Below are 23,911 nucleotides of genomic sequence, written 5' to 3'. Positions count from 1 at the left end.
TAAAAATAAGACAAAATATTAATCTTAACAGTTCTAAAATTTTCAAAAATTTATCATTTTGTATATTAACAATGAATTGAGGTTAAATTGTCTGCAATGAAATTCAGTCATATCTAATAATTTAGCCTAACTTGCCCTACTGTAACAACAGGTTGAAGAAACTTCAAAAGAAACACAATCTCCTTATCACTTAAATACATTCAAAGCAGATCAATTTTCTGGAATCAATGAATAGCTTAGTCTTAAATGACTTAACCCTATCTCGAAACTGACCTTTAGTTCTGCACTCTTGGCTAGCCAGAGCTTGCCCTTCATTTTTCTATATTCTAGAGAATACAGGCTTCAACTGCTAGAACTCTCCTTCTAAACCGACCTACTATCTCAGTGTGATAAATCTTTGCCCTGTACCTTTTTAAGTAGGTGACCAAAATGGTACACAATACGCAGATATGGTTACACCGAGCTATATTGAACTGTGACATCCTTTATTCTTGTACTTGAAATTCCCTTGCAATAAATACAACTTGCCTGCCATTAACACCTATATATTAACTTCCAGTGACTTAAGTGTAAGGACACCATGGAATATCGTTCCTTTCTTCAGAAATAATCTCTCATCCACCTACCCCACTACTGCCCACTCACTTTACGTTGTCTCCCTTCTCTTGCATCCTCATCAATAATGATACTCCAACTTAGTTTCACATCAAGGAAATTGAGTATAACATTTGAGGCTCAAGCACTAATCTACTATCAAAGCTCCCAACAATGGAACAAGGTTTTTATTTTTACTGTTTTTTTAAAATTAAACAATCTAGACCAGTACACAGCCCTAATTACATATGTAATAACTTCGTTGACCAACATCCAATGTAGAATCTTGTGTTGCTTGAAAATCCATAGCTAATGTTCCTTCTCATCCACTTTACTAGACATATTCTCAAAATAGTTAGTCAATCTTTTAAATCTCTGCTGATACTTCTCAAACATCTTGTAATACTTCTTATTACAGATTATTTTTATTACAGGTTCCAATATTTCCTTATTTCCAGTATTCCTTCTCTCTTAAATAGTGTGGTCACAATTGCTATGTTTCAATTTGCAGAAAATCTGGGGATGATGGAGTTGGAGGAGTGGGGAACTGGAGACTGAATATATAACCATATAACAATTAGAGCACGGGAACAGGCCATCTCGGCCCTTCTAGTCCATTCCGAACTCTTACTCTCACCTAGACCCACCAACCTGCACTCAGCCCATAACCCTCCATTCCTTACCTGCCTATATTTGTCCAATGTAACTTTAAACAACAACATCGAACCTGCCTCAACCACTTCTGCTGGAAGCTCGTTCCACACAGCCACCACTCTCTGAGTAAAGAAGTTCTCCCTCATATTACCCCTAAACTTTTGCCCTTTAACTCTGAACTCATGTCCTCTTGTTTGAATCTCCCCCACTCTCAATGGAAAAAGCCTATCTATGTCAACTCTATCTATCCCCCTCATAATTTTAAATACCTCTATCAAGTCCCCCCTCAACCTTCTACGTTCTAAAGAATAAAGACCCAACTTGTTCAACCTTTCTCTGTAACTTAGGTGATGAAACCCAGGTAACATTCTAGTAAATCTTCTCTGTAATCTCTCTATTTTGTTGACATGTTTCCTATAATTTGGTGACCAAAACTGTACACAATACTCCAAATTTGGCCCCACCAATGCCTTGTTACCTGGGTTTCATCACCTAAGTTACAAAGAAAGGTTGAACAAGTTGGGTCTTTATTCTTTAGAATGTAGAAGGTTGAGGGGGGACTTGATAGAGGTATTTAGAATTATGAGGGGGATAGATAGTTTCATGATCACAGTGAATAGCGGTGCTGGTTCGAAGGGCCAAATGGCCTACTCCTGCACCTATTGTCTATTGTACAATTTCAACATTACATTACATCCCAACTCCTATACTCAATGCTCTGATTTACAAAGGCCAGCATACCAAAGCTTCCTTCACCACCCTATCCACATGAGATTCCACCTTCAGGGAACTATGCACCATTATTCCTAGATCCCTCTGTCCTACTGCATTCTTCAATGCCCTACCATTTACCATGTATGTCCTATTTTGAATAGTCCTACCAAAATGTAGCACCTCACATTTATCAGCATTAAACTCCATCTGCCACCTTTCAGTCCACCTTTCTAACTGGCCTAAATCTCTCTGCAAGCTTTGAAAACCTACTTCATTATCCACAACTCCATCTATCTTAGTATCATCTGCATACTTACTCATCCCATTTACCACCCCATCATCCAGATCATTAATGTATATGACAAATAACATTGGACCCAGTACAGATCCCTGAGGCACACCACTAGTCACCGGCCTCCAATCTGACAGTTATCCACCACTACTCTCTGGCGTCTCCCATCTAGCCACTGCTGAATCCATTTTACTAATTAATTAATACCTAACGATTGAACCTTCCTAACCAACCTTCAGTGTGGGAACTTGTCAAAGGCCTTACTGAAGTCCATATAGACAACAGCCATCGCTTTACCCTCGTCAATTTTCCTAGTAACCTCTTCAAAAAATTCACTAAGATTTGTCAAACATGACCTTCCACGCACAAATCCGTTGATTGTTCCTAATCAGACCCTGTCTATCAAGATAATTGTATATACCATCTCTAAGAATACTTTCCATCAATTTACCCACCACTGACGTCAAACTCACAGGCCGATAACTGCTAGGTTTACTCTTAGAACCCTTTTTAAACAATGGAACAACATGAGCAATACGCCAATCCTCCGGCACCATCCCCATTTCTAATGACATTTGAAATATTTCTGTCAGAGCCCCTGCTATTTCCACACTAACTTCCCTCAAGGTCCTAGGGAATATCCTGTCAGGACCCGGAGACTTATCCACTTTTATATTCCTTAAAAGCACCAATACCTCTTCTTTAATCATCATAGTTTCCATAACTTCCCTACCTGTTTCCCTTATCTTACACAATTCAATATTCTTCTCCTTAGTGAATTCCGAAGAAAAGAAATTGTTCAGAATCTCCCCCATCTCTTTTGACTCCACACATAGCTGTCCACTCTGATTCTCTAAGGGACCAATTTTATCCCTCACTATCCTTTTGCTATTAATATAACGGTAGAAACCCTTGGGATTTATTTTCACCTTACTCATATCTTCTTTTAGCTTTTCTAATTTCTTTCTTAAGATTCTTTTTACATTCTTTATATTCCTCGAGCACCTCATTTACTCCATGCTGCCTATATTTATTGTAGATATCTCTTTTTCCGAACCAAGTTTCCAATATCCCTTGAAAACCATGGCTTTCTCAAACTTTTAACCTTTCCTTTCAACCTAACAGGAACATAAAGATTCTGTACTCTCAAAATTTCACTTTTAAATGACCTCCATTTCTCTATTACATTCTTCCCATAAAACAAATTGTCCCAATCCACTCCTTCTAAATCCTTTCACATCTCCTCAAAGTTAGCCTTTCTCCAATCAAAAATCTCAACCCTGGGTCCAGACCTATCCTTCTCCATATTCACATTGAAACTAATAATATTGTGATCACTGGACCCAAAGTGCTCCCCAATACAAACCTCCGTCACCTGACATATCTCATTCCCTAACAGGAGATCCAACACTGCCCCTTCTCTAGTTAGTACCTCTATGTATTGCTGCAAAAATCTATCCTGCACACATTTTACAAACTCCAAACCATCCAGCCCTTCTACAGTATGGGCTTTCCAGTCTATGTGTGGAAAAGTAAAATCTCCCACAATCACAACCTTGTGCTTACTACAAATATCTGCTATCTCCTTACAAATTTGCTCCTCCAATTCTCGCTCCCCATTTGATGGTCTATAATACACCCCCATAAGAGTTACTACACCTTTCCCATTCCTCAATTCCACCCAAATAGCCTCCCTAGACGAGCCCTCTAATCTATTCTGCCAGAGCACTGCTGTAATATTTTCTCTGACAAGCAATGCAACACCTCCCCCTCTTGTCCCTCTGATTCTATCACACCTGAAGCAATTAAATCCAGGAATATTTAGTTGCCAATCACACCCCTCCTGTAACCATGTTTCACTAATAGCTACCACATCATATTTCTAGGTATCAATTCATGTTTTAAGCTCATCCATCTTTCTGATAATGATCCTAGCATTAAAATAAATGCATTTAAGAAATTTTCCACCTCTTACTCTCTGTTTATCACTAACGGTGCAAACAACTTTACTATTTTCTTTTTCTTCCTTCTTCCCTACATCTGTTTGTACACTCTGGTTCCCCTCCCCCCTCGTATCTAGTTTAAATCCACCGGAGCCTCTCTAGCAAACCTACCTGCAAGGATATTTGTCCCCTTCCAGTTCAGATGTAGACTGTCCCGCCAGAACAGGTCCCACCTTCTCAGGAAAACTACCCAATTATCTATAAATTTGAAGCCCTCCCTCCTGCACCACATCTTCAACCACGTGTTGATCTGCACTATCTTACTATTTCTAAACTCGCCTGCACATGGCACTGGTAGCAATCCTGAGATTGCTATCCTGGAGGTCCTGTCCTTTAACTTGGCGCCTAACTCCCTAAACTCACCTTTCAGGACCTCCTCACTCTCCCTACCCACATCATTGGTCCCTACATGAACCATGACATCCGGCTCCTCACCCTCCCTCTTGAAAATACCGAGAACTGGATCTGAGATATCGCGGACCTTGGCACCAAGGGAGGCAACAGACCATCCAGGATTCTCGATCTCTTCCACAGAAACTCTTATTTGTCCCCCTATCGAATCCCCTATCACTACTGCTCTCCTCTTTTCCCTCCTTCCCTTCTGAGTTGACGGTCCCATCTCAGTGCCAGAGACGCAACCACAGCAACTTGTCCCTGGTAGGTTGTCCCCATCAACAGTATCCAAAACGATGTACTTAGTATTGGTGGGAACAGCCATAGGGGTGCTCTGCTCATTCTGTCTATTCCCCTTTCCTCTCCTGACAGTCACCCAGCTACCTCACTCTTAGGGGTGACTATCTCCCTGTAACTCCTCTCAACTTCTGCCTCTGCCTCCTGAATGATCCGAAGTTCATCCAGCTCCAGTTCTCTAACTCGGTTTGTCAGGAGCTGCAGCTGGATGCACCTTTCGCAGGTGTAGTTATCAGGGACGATTGTGCTCTTCCTGACTTCCCACATCCTGCAAACGGAGCACTCAACTGCCCTAACTGCTGCCTCCATTACCTACTCTTAAGGTAATTAATTTATTATGAATGGCATTATCAGCTGAGAGATGGTGTTAAAGGTTCCCCTATCAATTTTGTGATCATCCTTTGAACTATGAAGTGCTCCCAATGTCTGAGTTTGCCTTTCCCTACAGATCTAAATTTGCCAGAAAAAAATCAACAAGACAAAGTATAGGTTTGTTCCTCTTTTTTTTTGATTGTTATATACAGAAATGTATGTCAGAAGCAATTAGGAATGAGAAACAGATAATAGGACAAGGAAATTATTTTGTTCTTGCATCTTGAAATAAAAAATACTCACCAGTGGGTAACAAGACAAGTGTCTTCTGTTCACTGTTATTGGCATCAAATCCTTTTGCACGCTTCGACGTTTGCGGTGTAGTCACTTGAGGGTTAGTGTCACTTGGGAATAATAATTCCTGTTCAAAACAAACAATTTCACATTGATACATCATTCACTAGTAACTCAACATTAAACAAAATTAACACTTTTGCATGTCATTCTTAAATTTGTTTAAAACATTTAAAATTTTAAACACTCAATTGTATTTCACTACTTTAAGCAATGCAGTATTATTTACAGCAGTCAAAATATTCCCAATTAGGGAATATACAACCCAAATACAAATTTTTATGAGGCACAATGATTTCAAAGAATACACAAAATGTTCAGAAAGATAGCAGGTTATACAGGATACATGTGTGGAGGGAGAAAAACAAAAGTTGAAACTGTAGGTGAATGACTGAATTTAACAGTTGTAGATTACGAATGTTGAAAAACTTAACCTGCCTATCAAGACGACCCTTCTGCAACTGTAAGAGTGTTACAGACCAACAATGCAGGTCAAAATGGAATGAAGAATTAAAGTGAGAAGCAAATCTTGCAGACTGAAAAGAAATGTTCTGCAAAGTGGTCATTTTCTCTATGTAGAAGAAACCATTTAATTTCAACAATCATGAAATCCAAGACATTTACAGAATGTAAATATGTTATGGAAGTTATAGACAGCAACATAGGAATTGGGAGAGCGAGATGCTATTCTTCAAATGCCCTCTGTTGCACAGAATTCATACAGGAACCCACTTCTACCTCTGTACAGGATTCATATTTCTTGACTCCATTTTTCCTATCTACTTCCATAATAGCACATATGCTGCCTTAGTCATTTTGAGTTTCTTGGTCTTATGTACATCAATTTTCACCATGGATATCCAATCTTTCTACACATTTGCTTCTCCTATGAAAAAAAGCCCAACCAGCTCTCCAACAGAACACTTTCTTGTTTTGATAATTTGCCATCAGCTCCATATCCACATTTTAGCTACAAGAATCCACATGGGTCACGGCACCATCTGCCCCTTTTATGTAATGTTATTGTTATTTTTCAGTTCTACCCAGGACCTCTCTCCCTCGCCCCTTTCCAATACATCAATGATTGTTTTGCACACAGAAACTCACGTTTCTTCATACTTATTACCAACTTCTACTATGCTCTTGCCTTCACCTGATCCAACTCTTCCCTTTTATGGCATCTCTATTTCAGAAGTTAATCAACATACAAGCTCAGACTCAAAATGTCTCTGACAACAGTTCATCTCTTGCTCTTCATCTCACAAGAATTTCAATCCATCTGTTCTAAATATGAAAATTTCCATACTAGTTTTTCCAATGTTTCTTTTCCCCCTTGGCTATTTCCTCTTCATCATCGTTACAATACTACATGGGTCACTTCCTTGCTAGCCATCAACAGCATGAATAACATTCTTTTTCTCTTTACTATTCAATTTGACAGATTCTGCACACAGTAGATCATTCTCTGTGATCATTGTTGATGTGATGTCATTCCCAAAGGACAATTCCCATCCTAACAATACTTGCCCTATATACTCCTTCAACATGCTTTGACTTCCAACTTAAATATTTCACATTCAGTGCTGACATGGGTTTCTTCAAAGTAAAAGAGACTACATATTATGAGCTGTCAGGGCAACACAGAGCTTCCAGTTGCCTGTCACTCTAATTCTCTGTCCACTATAACATGCTTGGAACAGTGTCTTTCAACTACAGTGCCTATCAAAAGTATACAGCCCCAACCCCATTTGGAAATTTTCATGTTTTATTTTCTATTGTCATGTTTTGGCTTTTTTGATACCAATCAACAAAAAAAGACACTTTTGTGTCAAGGTGGAAACAGATCTCTACAAAGTGATCTAAATTAATTACAAATATAAAACACAAAATGATTGATTGCATAAGTATTCACCTCCTCCCCCCTTAATAATAACACACTAGATCATCACTGGTGCAGCCAACTGGTTTTAGAAGTCACATCATTAATTAAATGGAGATCCGTTTTTGGAGACCTGTGTGCGTTCAAGGAGTTTCAATCAATTGTTGTAAAAATACACCTGTATATGGAAGGTCCAACTGCTGGTGAGTCAGTATCCCGGCAAAAATCTACACCATGAAGACAAAAGAACACTCCAAGCAACTCCACGAAGTTATTGAAAAGCACAAGTCAGCACATGGATACAAGAAAATTTCCAAGTCTCTGGATATTCCTTGGAGTACAGTTAAGTCAATCATCAAGAAATGGAAAGAATATGGCACAGCTGTAAATCTGCCTAGAACAGGCCATCATCAAAAACTGAGTGACCGTGCGAGAAGGGGACTAGTGAGGGAGGCCACCAAGAGACCTATGACAACTCTGGAGGAGTTACAAGCTTCAGTGGCTGAGATGGGAGAGACTGTGCATACAACAACTGTGGCCCAGGTGCTTCACCAGTCGCAGATTTATGGGAGAGTGGCCCAGAGAAAGCCACTGTTGAAGAAATACACTCATGAAATCTCAGCTAGAGTTTGCCAGAAGGCACATGGAAGACTCTGAAGGTTCTATGGTCTGATGAAACCAAAATTAATTTTCTTGGCCATCAGATTAAATGCTATGTTTGGCATAACCCAGTCACCGCACATCATCATAAACACACCATCTCTACCATGAAGCATGGAGGTTGCTGCACCATGCTGTGGGGATGCTTCATGGCTTGTGAAGGTAGAAGGTAAAATGAATGCAGCAAAATACAGGGAAATCCTGGAGGAAAACCTGATGCAGACTGCAAGAGAACTGCGACTTGAGAGAAGATTTGTCTTCCAGCAAGACAATAACCCCAAGCATAAAGCCAAAGCTGCACAGGAATGTCTTAAAAACAACAAAGTTAATGACCTGGAATGGCCAAGTCAAGAGTCCAGACCTCAATCCAATCGAGAATTTGTGGAGGGGCTTAAAAAGGGCCGTTCACTCACGCTCCCCATGCAATCTGACAGAGTTTGAGCAGTCTTGTAAGGAAGAATGGGGGGGGAAATTGCAGTGACCAGATGTGCAAAGCTGATAGAGACCTATCCTCACAGACTCGACGCTGCAATTGCTGCCAAAAGTGCATCTACTAAGTACTGACTTGAAGGGGGTGAATACTTATGCAATAAATTATTTTGTGATTTATATTTATAATTAATTTTGTCAAGGAAGTGTCTTTTTCTGTCGATTGGTGTCAAAAGACCCAAATTAAATCCACTCTGATTCAATGTTGTAAAGCAAAAAAATGTGAAAAATTCCGAGGGGAGGGGGTGAATACTTTTAATAGGCACTGTAGCCATGTTACAATCCTCAGCATTGATTATTATTGAATTCAGATATCAAGCCTTTCCAATATGCATCAATGCTGATGCAAGGCTTCTCTCCATAAATGCTTTCTGAATTACTGTTTGGTTCTAGCATTATTAAGATTGCAAGTGCAACTTTGTTTTTCTCTATGCTCATTCATCTCCCAGTTTACTTTTACTTGAGGCAGATCAGCTGAGTGAAGCAACTTCTCTTCACTCTCTCAGCTAATACCAGCTATTTTCTGTACCACACCCCCTGTCCAAATTATTTGGTGCCTGTCTCCTATCAGATATTTCATTCCACTACAACCTACCGATTTAAAACCCAATTTTTAAAAACCTTTAAGTTTAGTCTGAAACTTTAACTGTTTATCTATATACAACTATTACTAAATATCTCTATCATCTGCAGTTTGTTTTACTTCTGATCAATATCCATGACTATATTTATAGAAATGGATGCCAATCACCCTATAACCACAGGTCAAAGTCCAGGACTACATGCAATAAATGGAATACTCTGATGGTTCCATTACAAATCATGATTAATAGCTATAAATCTACATTTTTGCTTTAAATTGGTTAGTGCAGTAACCCATAATTTATTCTTTTAGTTGCACTGTAGTTGCAATATTCTGAGAGGATCTGCACCTCTGAGTTTTATTAATCCAGTTCCTTTTAGATGTATAAATGTTTAAAATTGCCACATACTACAAATTCATCCTAGCACAGATTATTGTTAGTTTTTGATTTATGATTTGTGAGAGTAAGAGTTCGCCACAGACTAGAAGGGCCAAGATGGCCTGTTTCCGTGCCGTAATTGTTAAATAGTTATATGGTTATAATATTAATTTCAATTAATATTTCAAATATCAATTAATTTATTTCCCCTAAATTAAGCTTCAGACCCCATTCAGTAGCAAGAGATGAGACAAAGTTAGTTTAGCTACTTTAGTTCCATGCAAAATTTTATCTTTATTTTACAAAGATATCATATTCAGGAAAATACCACTTAGAATTCTGAATCTGCTCCAAGATCAATTGTTCTCAATTGCATAAGTGCTGACTTTCAGTAAGTTTTCATCTTTTGCTTATCAAGAATCTATCTGTGTCTGTCTTAAATATTCAGATACTATAACAATTTGGATAAAACACCTGCTTTTTGTTCCCTGCCAAAATAGTCAATTATATATAATTGATCATCTAAATAAATATCCATATACTTTACTAGCCTCTTGTGTACTCTTCATACTTTTCTACCTACCTGTGACTATTCAGTGCCTTGATCCAGGTCATGTATATAAACTGGAGCAAGTGGAAACCCACCATTACTTCTGTGGGCAACCAGAAACATACCTGCCTACTGTTAGCCATAAAATAAGATTAGCTTTATGTGTCACATGTAGATGCAGTGAAATGCATTGTATTGTGTCAATAACCAACACTGTGCAAGGATTGTGCTGGGGGCAGCCGGCAAGTGTCATAGAACGTAGAACAGTACAGCACAGTACAGGCCCTTTGGCCCACAATGTTGTGCCAACCCTTAAACCCTGCCTCCCATATAACCCCCCCCCCCCACCTTAACTTCCTCCATATACCTGTCTAGTAGTCTCTTAAACTTCACTAGTGTATCTGCCTCCACCACTGACTCAGGCAGTGCATTCCACGAACCAACCACTCTCTGAGTAAAAAACCTTCCTCTAATACCCCCCTTGAACTTCCCACCCCTTACCTTAAAGCCATGTCCTCCGTATTGAGCAATGGTGCCCTGGGGAAGAGGCGCTGGCTGTCCACTCAATATCTTGTATACCTCTATCATGTCTCCTCTTATCCTTCTCCTCTCCAGAGAGTAAAGCCCTAGCTCCCTTAATCTCTGATCATAATGCACACTCTCTAAACCAGGCAGCATCCTGGTAAATCTCCTCTGTATCCTTTCCAATGCTTCCACATCCTTCCGATAGTGAGGCAACTAGAACTGGACACAGTACTCCAAGTGTGGCCTAACCAGAGTTTTATAGAGCTGCATCATTACTCCGCGACTCTTAAACTCTATCCCTCAACTTATGAAAGCTAACACTCCATAAGCTTTCTTAACTACCCTATCTACCTGTGAGGCAACTTTCAGGGATCTGTGGACATGTACCCCCAGATCCCTTTGCTCCTCCATACTTCCAAGTATCCTCCATTTACTTTGTATTATGCCTTGGAGTTTGTCCTTTCAAAGTGTACCACCTCACACTTCTCCGGGTTGAACTCCATCTGCCACTTCTCAGCCCACTTCTGCATCCTATCAATGTCTCTCTGCAATCTTCGACAATTCTCTACACCATCCACACCAGCACCAAACTTTGTGTCGTCTGCAAACTTGTCAACCCACCCTTCTATCTACCCCCACATACGTTTCCAGTGCCAAAACAGTGTGCCCACAATGCACTAACTCTAACTACAGAGTTTTGGAATGTGGGAGGAAACCAGAGGAACTGGAGGAAACCCATGCAGTCATGGGGAGAACTTGGAAACTTCTTACAGACAGTGGCAAGAATCAAACCTCATTCACTGATCACACTTCGATTCCCACCACTGTCTGTAAGGAGTTTGTACACCCATCAAAATGTTATCTTAAATACCAACTACTTCTAATTTCCACCATAACCTTTGATGCAGTACCTGAAAGTGGCTTCTGGAAATCTACCTAATTACTATTATTTAAATAAAAATGTCCCCTTATAACATATTTAAACAACACCCCCACTACAAACCACTGGCCTGTAGTTTCTTACTTTCTGTCACCTTTTTGGACTAAATTGTATTTGTTGTTTTTCAATCTATGGAACGACCACTGAATTCAGAAAACTGAAAGCAAGTATTAACAATCCCATTAACTTTTGAGATGAATTCCACTAGAATCCAGTGATCTATCAGCCTGCAGCATTGTCAATTTGCTCAGTACCACTTCCTAATTCTCAATTAACAGCTATTTCTGAAAGGTTCCTTATATCTACTTCAGTAAAGACTGATATAAAATGCCTGTATACCTCTTCTGTCACCAACTTGTTTTCCATTATTCCCATTCCTTTTTAACCTCAATCCCTTCTAGCTATGGTAGAGACATACTACATTTGTCCAATGGTTTTTATTCCTTCTGAAACCCCATAATAGCACACTGCAGAAGGAATCAGAACAATTAAGCAAATTTATCATGAGGTGTGTAAAACTATACCTACAATTCCAACTGCTTGGAACAGAGAAGCTGCATTTTCCAGTTTGCGTTTCCTGGGTGAATTGTGCAAAGCCACTGGATGAGGACTTGTCTCTTCAGTTGGAGATCTTCCTTTTGCAGACCTTCGAGCAACCAGAACAGTTTTAGTGCAATTACATAATATACAATATTAGACCTTTAAAATCCTCTGCTAGTGCATGCTGCATTTTCTTTGTACACACTATACACATATACAAACTTTACCTTTACTACACTGCCATTTTTCCTTTTACCCATACAAATTTTGCAGTGAATCCTTTTACTCAGTAAAGGCTGAATTTTACACAGCGGAAAAATAATACACCAGGTGCAAATATTAAGAATAGGCTAGGAATACTAGCCCCCAGAAAACCACAAAGGAGTCTTGCATGAACACAATCACCTATTGACACACACAATGCATGCACAATACAATTATTAATTAACCACATCACTGGCTTAAATGAATTGAGTTGGAAGAAACTGGTACATTATCTTAAAAGACCCTTAGAGATTAGTACTTCAGTAAATAAAGTAAGTAAACAGCATCCAAGGTAATATTTGTTCCGGAGCGGACATAGGGAAATGTGTCACAGATTGAGTTACAGCAGAGTTTCTTGGCCAGTGCTAGACAAAGACACAGTATTTTCAATTACTCCATATCTCTTTCCCTTCCTCATCCATTTTTGATATTCATTGAGGGTGAATGAACTAACTGGATCTCTGTCGAATAGAGAACGTGAAGACCTGAACTGAGGTCTTTGAAATGTTGCAATTCTGTCTACTGAGTTTTTCTACTTCTGCTAAACAGCAAATTTAGATTCGTCAATAATATATTTTCCCAGTTTTCAATAATTAAGGTGAACAGTATAGATGCATTTAGAAGGAAACTTGATGAGCTTGACAAGGAACGATTGGTGTGAAATGGAATGGTTGAGCCAATTAATCTGTTTCTGATCAGCATATTATGTGTAATTCTCTCAGTTCACGTGCTGGCTGACTGTAATTAAAACCATCCTAAAACTGTGATCACCTGACTACATGCAGGAGGGATCAATTCCTCAACAAGTAAATACTGAAAACAAACAATCAGGTTACCTTTTACTATAATTAAGCAATGCCTTCACTGGAGATACAGGACTCGGTGAATGTGAAGTATCACTCTGCTGTGACTGTAGTCCTTTTCCTCCAGTCCGAACAGGTGAAGTCATTCTGCTGCTGTCCTTGCAATATGGTGACTCTTGGGTACCATTCATTTCATTTGTACGTATGCAAGACTTAACTGCAACCATAGGCTCAATCTTTAAAGCCACCTGCTTTAATGCTTGCATATTCTTGTGTGGAGTGTTATTAATAGATCTTTCAGCTTGTGGAAAGATGTCAACCACATTGTTCAAACTTTGTGCGCTGGGAGGTGTGGCTGGAGAATCAGCAAGTGGTGATAGTTGGTCCAGTGATCGTAGCTGAAAATCGTCATCCATTGGGATGTATGGAGCCAACATCTCCAAATCCAAGTTATCAATATCCTGAAGAAATTAACCATTTAAATATATTAAGATTGACACAAGTTTGCTCTTGGCTTAAAATAGACTAAAACTAAATTCATACCTTCGATCTAATTCAAAATATCGTTTTAATTATCTGTACTGTGAAACAAAATAACGAAAACAGAAACCATCTCTCTGAATTCCATCTTCACAATAAATGATCTACATTTTCAAAGTGAAAACTTGAATTTAATGTGGCTCAGGGTACTTTAACTAAAAGTGTGCTCAGGTAGTTGGCTTGGTAGGTTATACAATAGGAGTGTTCAGGAACTTTCTGGACTACTCTGATGTTTCGGCTGAGTTTACTTAGACCATAAGATATAGGAGCAGAATTAAGCCTTTTGGCCCACTGAATCTACCTTGCTCTGTAATGTACTATTGCGATTTTGGCATTACTTGGAATACAATTCTTTATAGAGGTATTTTGTCATACCTGAACAGAGAAGGGATTCTTGGCTTCTGGATCATTTGCAAAAAGCTTTTCCACTATGTCCAGTTTGAACTCATTGGAAATGTCAGCATCAACATTAAAGCAGTAGGGTGAAGTACTACTTGGCTGTGAAAATAGTTAATGATTAGATGGAGTAAAAGCAAATCAGGAAATTAATAAAGTACTATTACTATTGAATTTGTGAACAAAAATAGGACTACCTCTTGTATAGGGAAACAAAATCAAACCGTAGGAGAACTTCAATATATCCAATCTAACTGCAGCACAGTAATGGTTGAAGATGTGCTCTAACATGTGTGCATGTTTCATTTCAAAAAATTCATCAGTGAAGATTTCTAAATGTAGAGTTCCTTTTAGCAGTTACACAATTTTAGTTCTTACACAAATTTAAAGGAATTTAATTACAGGTGCCCCCCGCTTTACGAAAGTTTGCTTTACGCCACTTCGCTTTTACGAAAGACCTACATTAGTACCTGTTTTTGCTAACCAAAAGAAATCCGAAGAGGATTTTCGCTTTTACAAAAAAAGGCGCCCGCTTTAAACTTGTGGTTACCCCGTGAAAGACTACCATGACCGTGAAGCCTTGCGCGGGCAGGTGTGTGTGCGCATGCGGGTGATTTTTGGTATGATTTGGTAGGTTATTTTTTGGGGGCTGGGAACGCTCAAAATCTTTTTCCCCATATAAATTAATGGTAATTGCTTCTTTACTGTATGCCATTTCGGCTTACAAAGGTTTCAGAGGAACGCTTTACTTTCGGATAGCGGGGGAAACTTGTAAATGATGTATTTGAAAAGCCTGCTGAAGAACACTTACTTGTGTTGAATTCTGACTGCTGCAAGGACAAGAAGAGCTGCTTGATTGTTCATTCATTTGTGGAATGGTAAATGAAAATTCCAGTGGCTCCTGGTTCGTTTCAAGTTTGATCATCGATTCTAAATTCAAGGACGACTCTGTGCTACTGCATAACGGCTTTGCTGTATCAGGATGAGGGAGGGGTGATAGTGCCAGGTCTACTGTCTTCCGGTCAGTGGAGGAGGGCAACATGACATCATTGTAAAGAGGGACATCATCAAACTGCTGCATTTCTGAATCTAAAACAAAATTTAAGCTACATTTAGACTTAATGAACTTACTGTTCGCCTCTTAATTCAAGAAAATTTACGTTAAGTTAAAATCTTTTCATTAGTATAAACTCATGTTATTGGTAATATTTTGAGCTATGAAGACACAAATTAGAAATCTGCTGAAGCTGAATCTTACAAGTTTTAATTAACCTTTTCTAATTCCTTGATTTTTAATTTCTCAAGTAAACTGTTAAAGATGTTGATGGATGTCTGTGTCTTCATCTTTGGAAAATATATGTAAATGATTTAAGTACTGCAGAAGTCAATGTTTCAGATCTCCAAAGTTCATCACTGACAAAATTTGAATTCCAATTTCTGTAAATGAATCCATGACTGGACACATTTTATAAAGTTCAAAGAGAGGTGATATGGCCTTTTACTACTATGTGCCTCACAGCACATGATAGTTATTCCCTGGATGAAAAGGAACAGACCTATCAAAAACACTACTATCTTTGTCACATCCCTGGTAAACTAATGTTGTGCAACAAGGTTGCCCGTGGGAAAGAAAATTAAACAAGCTGGAACTCTCAATACTTCTCAGCATTTGGAACGGCTGTAGCCTTTTCAGATTTATCTTTGCCTTATCAAAAGTGGAGTATTTCAATAGTAATGCAAATCTGTTATCCTTATTCCTTTCCTTAGAACCACAAAGAAAAGTGGAAATGAATCTTGCTCTGAGGGCTTTATATTTCATTGTTTAACCAGTTTCTATTTATGAAAGAAATGTCTACTCACAATATGAGTGCCTAGAATTCAAAATCAACAAAACACACAGTATGCATGGAAACAACTTCCTACCCGAGGGGCTGAAGTTCAGCGAGACAACTGTATCACCGGCAGCAGGTGCAAGTTGAGTCAAAGCCTCTGGTTCCTCCTTCAGTTTGTCAAAAAGATCATTGGCCTCTTCATTTGTCGATTGATCAGCTGTTTTAGTAGGTTCCTCAGACTTTTCGGCAGGTACTGGTACACACTCTGTCTGATCCAGTGAAAGAACCACTTCTTTTTCAACTAGACCACTGGAAGAAATATTAGTATATTTATCCTGTTATTCACAATAAGGTAGTTGCTCCTATTCCACATCTTTTCAAAAGGAGCTACAACTTGGGAAAAGACAAGCTTTCTGCATTTTTTTTAAAATAGTGCATTAAGTTGTCAGTTTCAAGATTTTGTCATGCATTCCACATCGAAATTAGGGCAAACTTGTTCAGGAAGGGTTACAATGGTCTCAATTCTTCCCTCCTGATGTTTGTATTAATGGGTATGTACACAGAAACAATGGAAATAACATTTATAGGCCTGTCCTTCCAAATGTTTAGTTATTAAGGACATACAATCATTCTACCATGTATGAAAATGATTCCTGTTCTACAAGAATCATTACTATATTTTTATTATAGATCCTTACCTCAAAACGTAATTCACACAAACGATGCACTGAGGTTGGGAATTTTTTGCATTGTAGATGACTGTGGCTTGAGTTTCGACCCAAACGTAACCACCTTCCTTGCCTAACATCCTGTACTGGCCCGTAGTGGCTTGGCCTTTAGTAAACACTTGAGGAAAAAACAGACAAACTTAAATGTGGTAAAGCTGTCAAAGAAGCCTCCTCAGCTAATAGTAAGGCTTTCACAATCAAAAGCTGTCACAAGTAACCTGGCTTTTTAGTGTAACATTCATGAGTATGAGGAGTACCTGCATTTATAAGCTATTCACAGAAACTATTTTGGAAATCTAACTGGATAGATTTGTATGCAGCTGAAATAGATACCATCATTGCTTAAAGGCATGTGGGTGAAATGGTAGAGGTCCTTGATGATGGATACTGCCTCCAGAGCCCTCTCTTCACGCTGCTGCCATCAGGAAATAGGTATAGGAGTCATAGGTCCCACACTACCAGGTTCAAGAACAGTACTTGGAGCAATGATGTTGTGGCCATTACAGAGACTAGGATGGCTCAGGGGCAGGAATGGTTACTTAGAGTGCCAGGCTTTAGATGTTTCAGAAAGGACAGGGAGGGAGGCAAAAGAGGTGGGGGCGTGGCACTGCTAATCAGAGATAGTGTCACGGCTGCAGAAAAGGAGGAAGTCATGGAGGAATTGTCTACTGAGTCTCTGTGGGTGGAAGTTAGAAACAGGAAGGGATCAATAACTTTACTGGTTATTTTTTTCCTATATAGACCACCCAATAGTATCAGGGACATCGACGAGCAAATAGGGTGATGGATTCTGGAACGGTGCAATAATAAGGTTGTCGTGATGGGAGATTTTAATTTCCCCAATATTGATTGGCACCTCCCTAGAGTAAGAGGTTTAGATTGGGCGGAGTTTGTTAGATGTGTTCAGGAAGGTTTTCTTTCACAATATGTAAATAAGCCAACAAGAGGAGAGGTTGTACCTGATCTGGTATTGGGAAATGAACCTGGTCAGGTGTCAGGTCTTTCAATGGGAGAGCATTTTGGAGATAGTGATCACAATTCTATCTCCTTTACCATAGCACTGGAGAGGGATAGAAGCAGACAAGTCAGGAAAACGTTTAATTGGAGTAAGGGGAAATATGAAGCTATCAGACAGGAACTTGGAAGCATAAATTAGGAGCAGATGTTCTCAGAGAAATGTACGGCAGAAATATGGCAAATGTTCAGGGGATATTTGTATGACGTTCTGCAAAGGTATGTTCCAATCAGAAAGGGAAAGGATGGTAGGGTACAGGAACCATGGTGTACAAAGGCTGTTGTAAATCTAGTTCAGAACGAAAGAAGAGCTTACGAAAGGTTCAAAAAATGAGATAATAATAGAAATCTAGAAAATTATAAGGCCAGCAGGAAGGAGCTTAAGAATGAAATTAGGAGAGCCTTGGCAAGCAGGATTAAGGAAAACCCCAAGGCACTCGACAAGTATGTGAAGAGCAAGAGGATAAGATGTGAGAGAATAGGACCAATCAAGTGTGAGTGGGAGAAGTGTGTATGGAACTGGAGGAGATAGCGGGGGTACTTAATGAATACTTTGCTTCAGTATTCACTACGGGAAAAGGACCTTGGCAATTGTAGGGATGACTTACAGCGGACTGAAAAGCTTGAGCATATAGACATTTAGAAAGAGGATGTGCTGGAGCTTTTGGAAAGCACCAAGTTGGATAAGTTGCCGGGACCGGACAAGATATACCCCAGGCTACTGTGTGAGGCAAGGGAGGAGATTGCTGAGCCTCTGGCAATGATGTTTGCATCATCAATGGGAACAGGAGAAGTTCTGGAGGATTGCAGGGTTGCAGATGTTGTCCCTTATTCAAGAAAGGGAGTAGAGATAGCCCAGGAAATTATAGACCAGTGGTTGGTAAGTTGATGGAGAAGATCCTGGGAGGCAGGATTTAAGAACATTTGGAGAGGCATAATAAGATTAGGAATAGTCAGCATGGCTTTGTCAAAGGCAGGTCGTGCCTTACAAGCCTGATTGAATTTTTTGAGGATGTGACGAAACACATTGATGAAGGTAGTGCCATAGATGTAGTGTATATGGATTTTAGCAAGGCGTTTGATAAGGTACAGTACCCCATGCAAGGCTTATTGAGAAAGTAAGGAGGCATGGGATCCAAGGGGACATTGTTTTGTGGATCTGGAACTGGCTTGCATACGGAAGGCAAAGTGTGGTTTTAGACAGGTCATGTTCTGCATGGAGGCCAGTGACTGGTGGTGTGCCTCAGGGATCTGATCTGGGACCCCTACTCTATGTGATTTTCATAAATGACCTGGATGAGGAAGTGGAGGGATGGGTTAGTAAATTTGCTGATGATACAAAGGTTGGGGGTGTTGTGGATAGTGTGGAGGGCTGTCAGAGGTTATAATGGGACATTAATAGGATGCAAAACTGGGCTGAGAAGTGGCAGATGGAGTTCAACCCAGATAAGTGTGAGGTGGTTCATTTTGGTAGGTCAAATATGATGGCAGAATATAGTATTAATGGTAAGGCTCTTGGCAGTGTGGAGGATCAGAGGGATCTTGGGGTCCGAGTCCATAGGACACTCAAAGCAGCTGCGCAGGTTGACTCTATGGTTAAGAAGGCATACGGTGTATTAGCCTTCATTAATTGTGGAATTGAATATAGGAGTCGAGAGGTAATGTTGTAGCTATATAGGACCCTGGTCAGACCCAACTTGGAGTACTGTGCTCAGTTCTGGCCACCTCACTACAGAAAAGATGTGCAAACTATAGAAAGGGTGCAGAGGAGATTTACAAGGATTGTTGCCTGGATTGGGGAGCATGCCTAATGAAAATAAGTTGAGTGAATTCGGGCTTTTCTCATTGGAATGACAGAGGATGAGAGGTGACCTGACAGAGGTGTACAAGATGATGAGAGGCATTGATCGTGTGGATAGTCATAGGCTTTTTCCCAGGGCTGAAATGGCTAACAGGAGAGGGCACAGTTGTAAGCTGCTTGGAAGTAGGTACAGTGGAGATGTCAGGGGTAAGTTTTTTTATGCAGAGAGTGGTGGGTGCATGGAATGGGCTGCGGTGATGGTGGTGGAAGCAGATATAATAGGGTCTTTTAAGAGACTCTTGGATAGGTATATGAAGCTTAGAAAAATAGAGGGCTATGACCAACCCTAGGTAATTTCTAAAGTAAGTACATGTTCGGCACAACATTGTGGGCCAAAGGGTCTGTACTGTGCCGTAGGTTTTCTATGTTTCTATTATCTTCACTCATCAGGCTCCTGAACCATTGTGGATAACTTCATTCACCTCAACAATGAACTGATTCCACAACTTATGGACTTATTTTCAAGGACTCTACAACTAGTGTTCTCAGTTTATTTATTTAATATTTGCACAGATTGTCTTCCTTTGCACATTGGTTGTTTGCCAGTCTTTGTTTCTCATTGATTCTATTGTATTTCATTGTTCTACTGAGAATACCCATAAGAAAATGATTATTAGGGCGGTGTAGTGGATTCTGATTAATTGGGACACTATGCCACTTAATTGGGACAGAAGAATGTTGCTGAATAATTTCTAAGCAGCGTCAGTCACGTAAACTTGTGTGGCCACTGGACACTACAACTGCTCAGAGCAAACAGTTTTTAAATAGTATCGGCTCTGTGTATGTCTGTTCAAAAAACTGATTTTGTCACAGATAGCTGGCAAGAAATAAGTAGTAAGGTAAGTTAGAACTGTTTTGCTCACTGCAGTTTCAAGCATTCAGACTTGCAGATGCCAGAAACAGCCAGGAGTGAAAACAAAACAATTTCACTACTTCAACAAGATAGAAACTATAAAAAATTTGAAAGATGCAATCATTAAAAGCATTGTATGTAGGCAGTCCATTATCTGCACTAGGTGTCTGTGTTATTTTGTTCACTTACAGTCAATCAAATCAACACAGCAATGTCTTGGTTGCCTATCGTATCTTATGATGACAGTAAAACCTGTGCGGGAGAGTTTTTTAAGTGGAAATGCCATTGCGCTAGGACAGTGCTGCACTCTTGATCACAAACTGGGGTCCTCCTTAGTTGCCGTGCATAATCATGACTACTTCTGAGCCGTACCATGCCCTTTGCTCTCCACAAAGCATTGCAGAACCAGCTTCCTGGCCATTGGATCTCACTGTTGATTTCATCCACTCAGCCCACCAGAGCTGACTTGCGTGCTAGAACACCCTACTTTACTATTTGCCCGTTGGCTACCGTTACTTGGTCTAGGCTGCCTGTCGAGGCAGTGTACCGGGATATGACTGCTGTCACATAAAAACAGCAACTTGGAGTCACAGTCGAGAGCTGAGTATCCAGTGGGGACAAAAGGTGAGTGAGCTGGCCCAGAATGGACACAACAAACCCTTTACCAGAGGTGCAAGCCCTCCCCAGACACCCCATACACAGCAGCAAACATTGCATGAATTACTCTTGTAGATAACCATTAATAGCTTTATAATATTGTAGTAGCATTGGTAGTATTCTAATTTATTCTGTATTTAATTTAAATGCTTAATTAGTTACTCAGTTAAACAGCAGTTTGTCTTTTTTTAAAATAACTTTTTAACTATTTCCATGAAACCTTGGCCAGTAGGGTCAAAATGTACTGGTCCAGATGTGTCCTGATTAACTGGAATCCACTGTATATGGTGACATATAGATACTTGCTAATAAATTTACTTTGAATATTTTTGTCATCTTCTGATCCACACATCAATAAATATTGAGGAAAGAGAACAGCAAGAAGTTACACAAATAGTATACTTACGGTCATGATGTGTTTTGGTCAGATGGTCTGAATCCATGGCATGGTAATACTCATAGACTGAACGACCCAGTAATTCTTCTGGTTGGTAACCCATTAACTCTGTTATTCTGCAAGGAAGATTAAAGGACTACATGAGAGAATTGCCTTGGCGCGCTGTACAATGCAGTACTGCATTTCTTTCAATTCAGAGTCATGTATATTCAAAAATAGTATATCAAAGACAATTTCTGAAATAGTATTTTCCAGTGTTACCTTGTTGGGACTGCTTTTCCCTGGTTTTATTCTGATCAGTTAAAAACAATCTCCTCTGCACAGTTATCTGTCACTAAGCATCTTTTCCTTTCTTCATTAATGTGATTTCCCTCATGAACTTCTGCAGTCAGCCTGTTTCCTCAAATACACTGATAATGATCAAAATCTATGTTGCCCCATCTTCACTCAGCAGCTGCTTAATTTTTAAACTGTCATACAGCATGACCAGAAAGTTTTTTTGTATAAATATTTTAAGGACACAAACATCCTTGTTTCACCCACAATCATAGCATCTTACATTCTAAGATGAACTTCAGAACATATTCCCACATTATGTCCAAAGATTCACATCCATGTATCACTAAAACTGGTGTTTCTAAGATGACTGGCTGATCAAGGTTCTAGTTTTGGAATTTTCATTTTAAACTCCTTTCACTGTCATTTTTTTTGCCAAATTCAATTTTGACTTTTTTTTATTTCCTGCGATGAGATGCTTCTCAAAATGAACTTTTAAAAACCAAATACTGAATTATCTGCTCAATTCTGCAATGTGCATTGTTGTTTCCCAATGTTTAAAGCACAAAATAAAAGTTGGATTGCAATGGTTTAATAATGTGGCTATCATCCCTTGCAGATAGCCACATAAGCAATAAACGTCAGGCCGATAATTCTGACTTCCGGTCATTGAAAAACATCCAGGCAAATAATGTTACTGATTTTAATCAAACTCAGTACCTGATAAAGTTGTAATTGGAAACCTTGTCATTTAGTAAACTGTGGTTAGCTTATCAAAATTTCAGACTGCATTATCTCTGTCTTTATGCTCCTTTAGAATACAGGCTGATATGATTCATGACTTATGGATACCCATAAATATGAACAAGCTCATGTTATTAAACTTGAAAGTATGAATGCCAGAACTAGTTTCTACTATTGCGCGCTCTCTCCCCACCCCCTCACTTTTACTAATTGCTCTTATCAGTCACGTGTACTCTTGATGCCATTTATTGCAATACTGTGGAGGTATGGTAATCACAATAATTTTTCTTTGTATATTCTCTGACCTTTTAAAAAAAAAGCTAAATTTGAAGACTCAATTCATGCCAGCCGGTTAACTTTTAATTTTTGTATTGAACCAGCCTAAATATTTGAAATAGGAATGCCACACTATCAACTTAAATATGAGGATACAGAAACTTTCTTCAGTCCCAATTAAAAATTATCTATAAACCCTAATTGTCTAATTTAACTGAACTCTAAAAATTCAAAACTGTAAATTCATTTCTCAGCATTAAACCTTCATGATACAAAGTTAGGCCTCCAAAGTTGTTAGACCTGTCTTTTCCATTAAGAACAAGTATAAACCCATTGAACTATTGATCTAGATTAAAACTTAAGAACGATTCAAACACAGAAGACTCAATCATTTCAAATTCAACATTGGAGTATGCCAAATATATATACGGCATTATTTCTTAAGTCTTTTAACTTGCCTCTCATCACAATAGGAGAATTTCATGTCCAGGCTATGACGACTTAAAAACGTCTTGCTGTCCAGTTTGACCTCTATGTTGGATGGGTGTGGAATAGGTTCACAGATCAAAACCAGACAGGCCATAGGAGGCTCCTTGTGACCACAGTGTGCCTGCTCATTACTGGATTTGTATACGCGAATGTGTCCCGTGCAATGAAGCACCTACAAAAGACAAGTCCGTATTTGGTAGTTGCTAGGATTTGTGTCCTTAAGTGTACTTAAATTGTCAAATTATTTTAACTTGGATATTCAAGATATTTGCCTTCCTGCAACACCAAACCTTTGCAGAATTTACCCCCATAAATCATCACAGTGACTTTAATAGCAGTACTCTTCTTTAAATACTCTGGAAGAACAGTTTTAAACGACCTATTTGAGTTGGTCTACCCCAATTTTACTCCAAATGGAGTAACACTGACTCTCCGAGTTCAGTTTTACCTCCTCTCTGATGATGTACATTGGGTATCATATCAAGCCCTTTCAAACTCGAGTTAAGTTTACAGATGTGTTCACGCATTTATACCAGGTTAAACTTCCACTTTGCACTGCCTTAAGCATGTAGAAACATTCCTTAGCGAACAGAACTGGAATTGGTATTCAGAAGCTTTCAAAT

At 39.3% G+C, this 23,911-nt stretch overlaps 1 protein-coding gene and 1 long non-coding RNA gene across 4 annotated transcripts in view; one reads left to right on the top strand and one right to left on the bottom strand.

Moving 5' to 3' along the window:
• The window catches only part of hif1aa (hypoxia inducible factor 1 subunit alpha a), a 51,572-nt gene that overhangs the window by 1,424 nt on the left and 26,237 nt on the right, over nt 1–23,911 (bottom strand). For both annotated transcript variants that reach the window (XM_072271472.1, XM_072271463.1), the window contains 9 exons: nt 23,258–23,460; nt 21,513–21,619; nt 16,692–16,839; nt 16,085–16,302; nt 14,973–15,250; nt 14,141–14,263; nt 13,259–13,686; nt 12,147–12,264; nt 5,563–5,680 (listed from right to left, as the gene is read on the bottom strand). In XM_072271472.1, the coding sequence (XP_072127573.1) occupies nt 5,563–5,680; nt 12,147–12,264; nt 13,259–13,686; nt 14,141–14,263; nt 14,973–15,250; nt 16,085–16,302; nt 16,692–16,839; nt 21,513–21,619; nt 23,258–23,460 (1,741 nt within the window). The remainder of the gene's footprint in view (nt 1–5,562; nt 5,681–12,146; nt 12,265–13,258; nt 13,687–14,140; nt 14,264–14,972; nt 15,251–16,084; nt 16,303–16,691; nt 16,840–21,512; nt 21,620–23,257; nt 23,461–23,911) is intronic.
• LOC140204748 (uncharacterized) overlaps nt 1–23,911 on the top strand; it is a 68,723-nt gene that overhangs the window by 33,631 nt on the left and 11,181 nt on the right. The window lies entirely within an intron of this gene.

The sequence above is a fragment of the Mobula birostris genome, chromosome 1 (genome assembly GCF_030028105.1).
Source record: "Mobula birostris isolate sMobBir1 chromosome 1, sMobBir1.hap1, whole genome shotgun sequence".
Taxonomy (NCBI): domain Eukaryota; kingdom Metazoa; phylum Chordata; class Chondrichthyes; order Myliobatiformes; family Myliobatidae; genus Mobula; species Mobula birostris.
Note: the sequence above shows the minus strand (reverse complement) of the source record. Positions and strands in the feature narration are given on the sequence as shown.